We start from the raw sequence: 324 nt of genomic DNA, 5'->3' as shown, positions 1-324 counted from the left end.
ATATCTATGAATACGCTTATGTATAAGTGTGTATGGGTGTGTGAATATCCGTTCTTAAACATGCTTACTTATCACCCACCATACTGTAGAATCTCAAACCTACGAAAGACATTCCGCCATTATCTCTACAAGCCGTTATCATGGAGCATAAAAGAAGACCACACCAGGCCAACTCTGTCACACGGACCTCAAGCGAACCAAGATGCTGGGATTTGGTTTCCTCGACTTCTTAATTATCACCCTTCTCGCCTTTGGAGTTACAGGTGACAGTGGAATACAGTTTCTGAATAGTTTTAAATATTTTAAATGTTTAATAATCGAAAG

At 39.2% G+C, this 324-nt stretch overlaps 1 protein-coding gene across 1 annotated transcript in view; it reads left to right on the top strand.

The window, feature by feature from the left end:
* Positions 1-159: 159 nt before the first annotated feature.
* LOC119593414 overlaps positions 160-324 on the top strand; it is a 10,200-nt gene continuing 10,035 nt past the window's right edge. The window contains exon 1 of the mRNA XM_037942344.1: positions 160-263. Coding sequence (XP_037798272.1) covers positions 203-263 — 61 coding nt within the window. The 5' untranslated portion in view covers positions 160-202. The remainder of the gene's footprint in view (positions 264-324) is intronic.

The sequence above is a fragment of the Penaeus monodon genome, chromosome 32 (genome assembly GCF_015228065.2).
Source record: "Penaeus monodon isolate SGIC_2016 chromosome 32, NSTDA_Pmon_1, whole genome shotgun sequence".
NCBI classification, from domain to species: domain Eukaryota; kingdom Metazoa; phylum Arthropoda; class Malacostraca; order Decapoda; family Penaeidae; genus Penaeus; species Penaeus monodon.
Note: the sequence above shows the minus strand (reverse complement) of the source record. Positions and strands in the feature narration are given on the sequence as shown.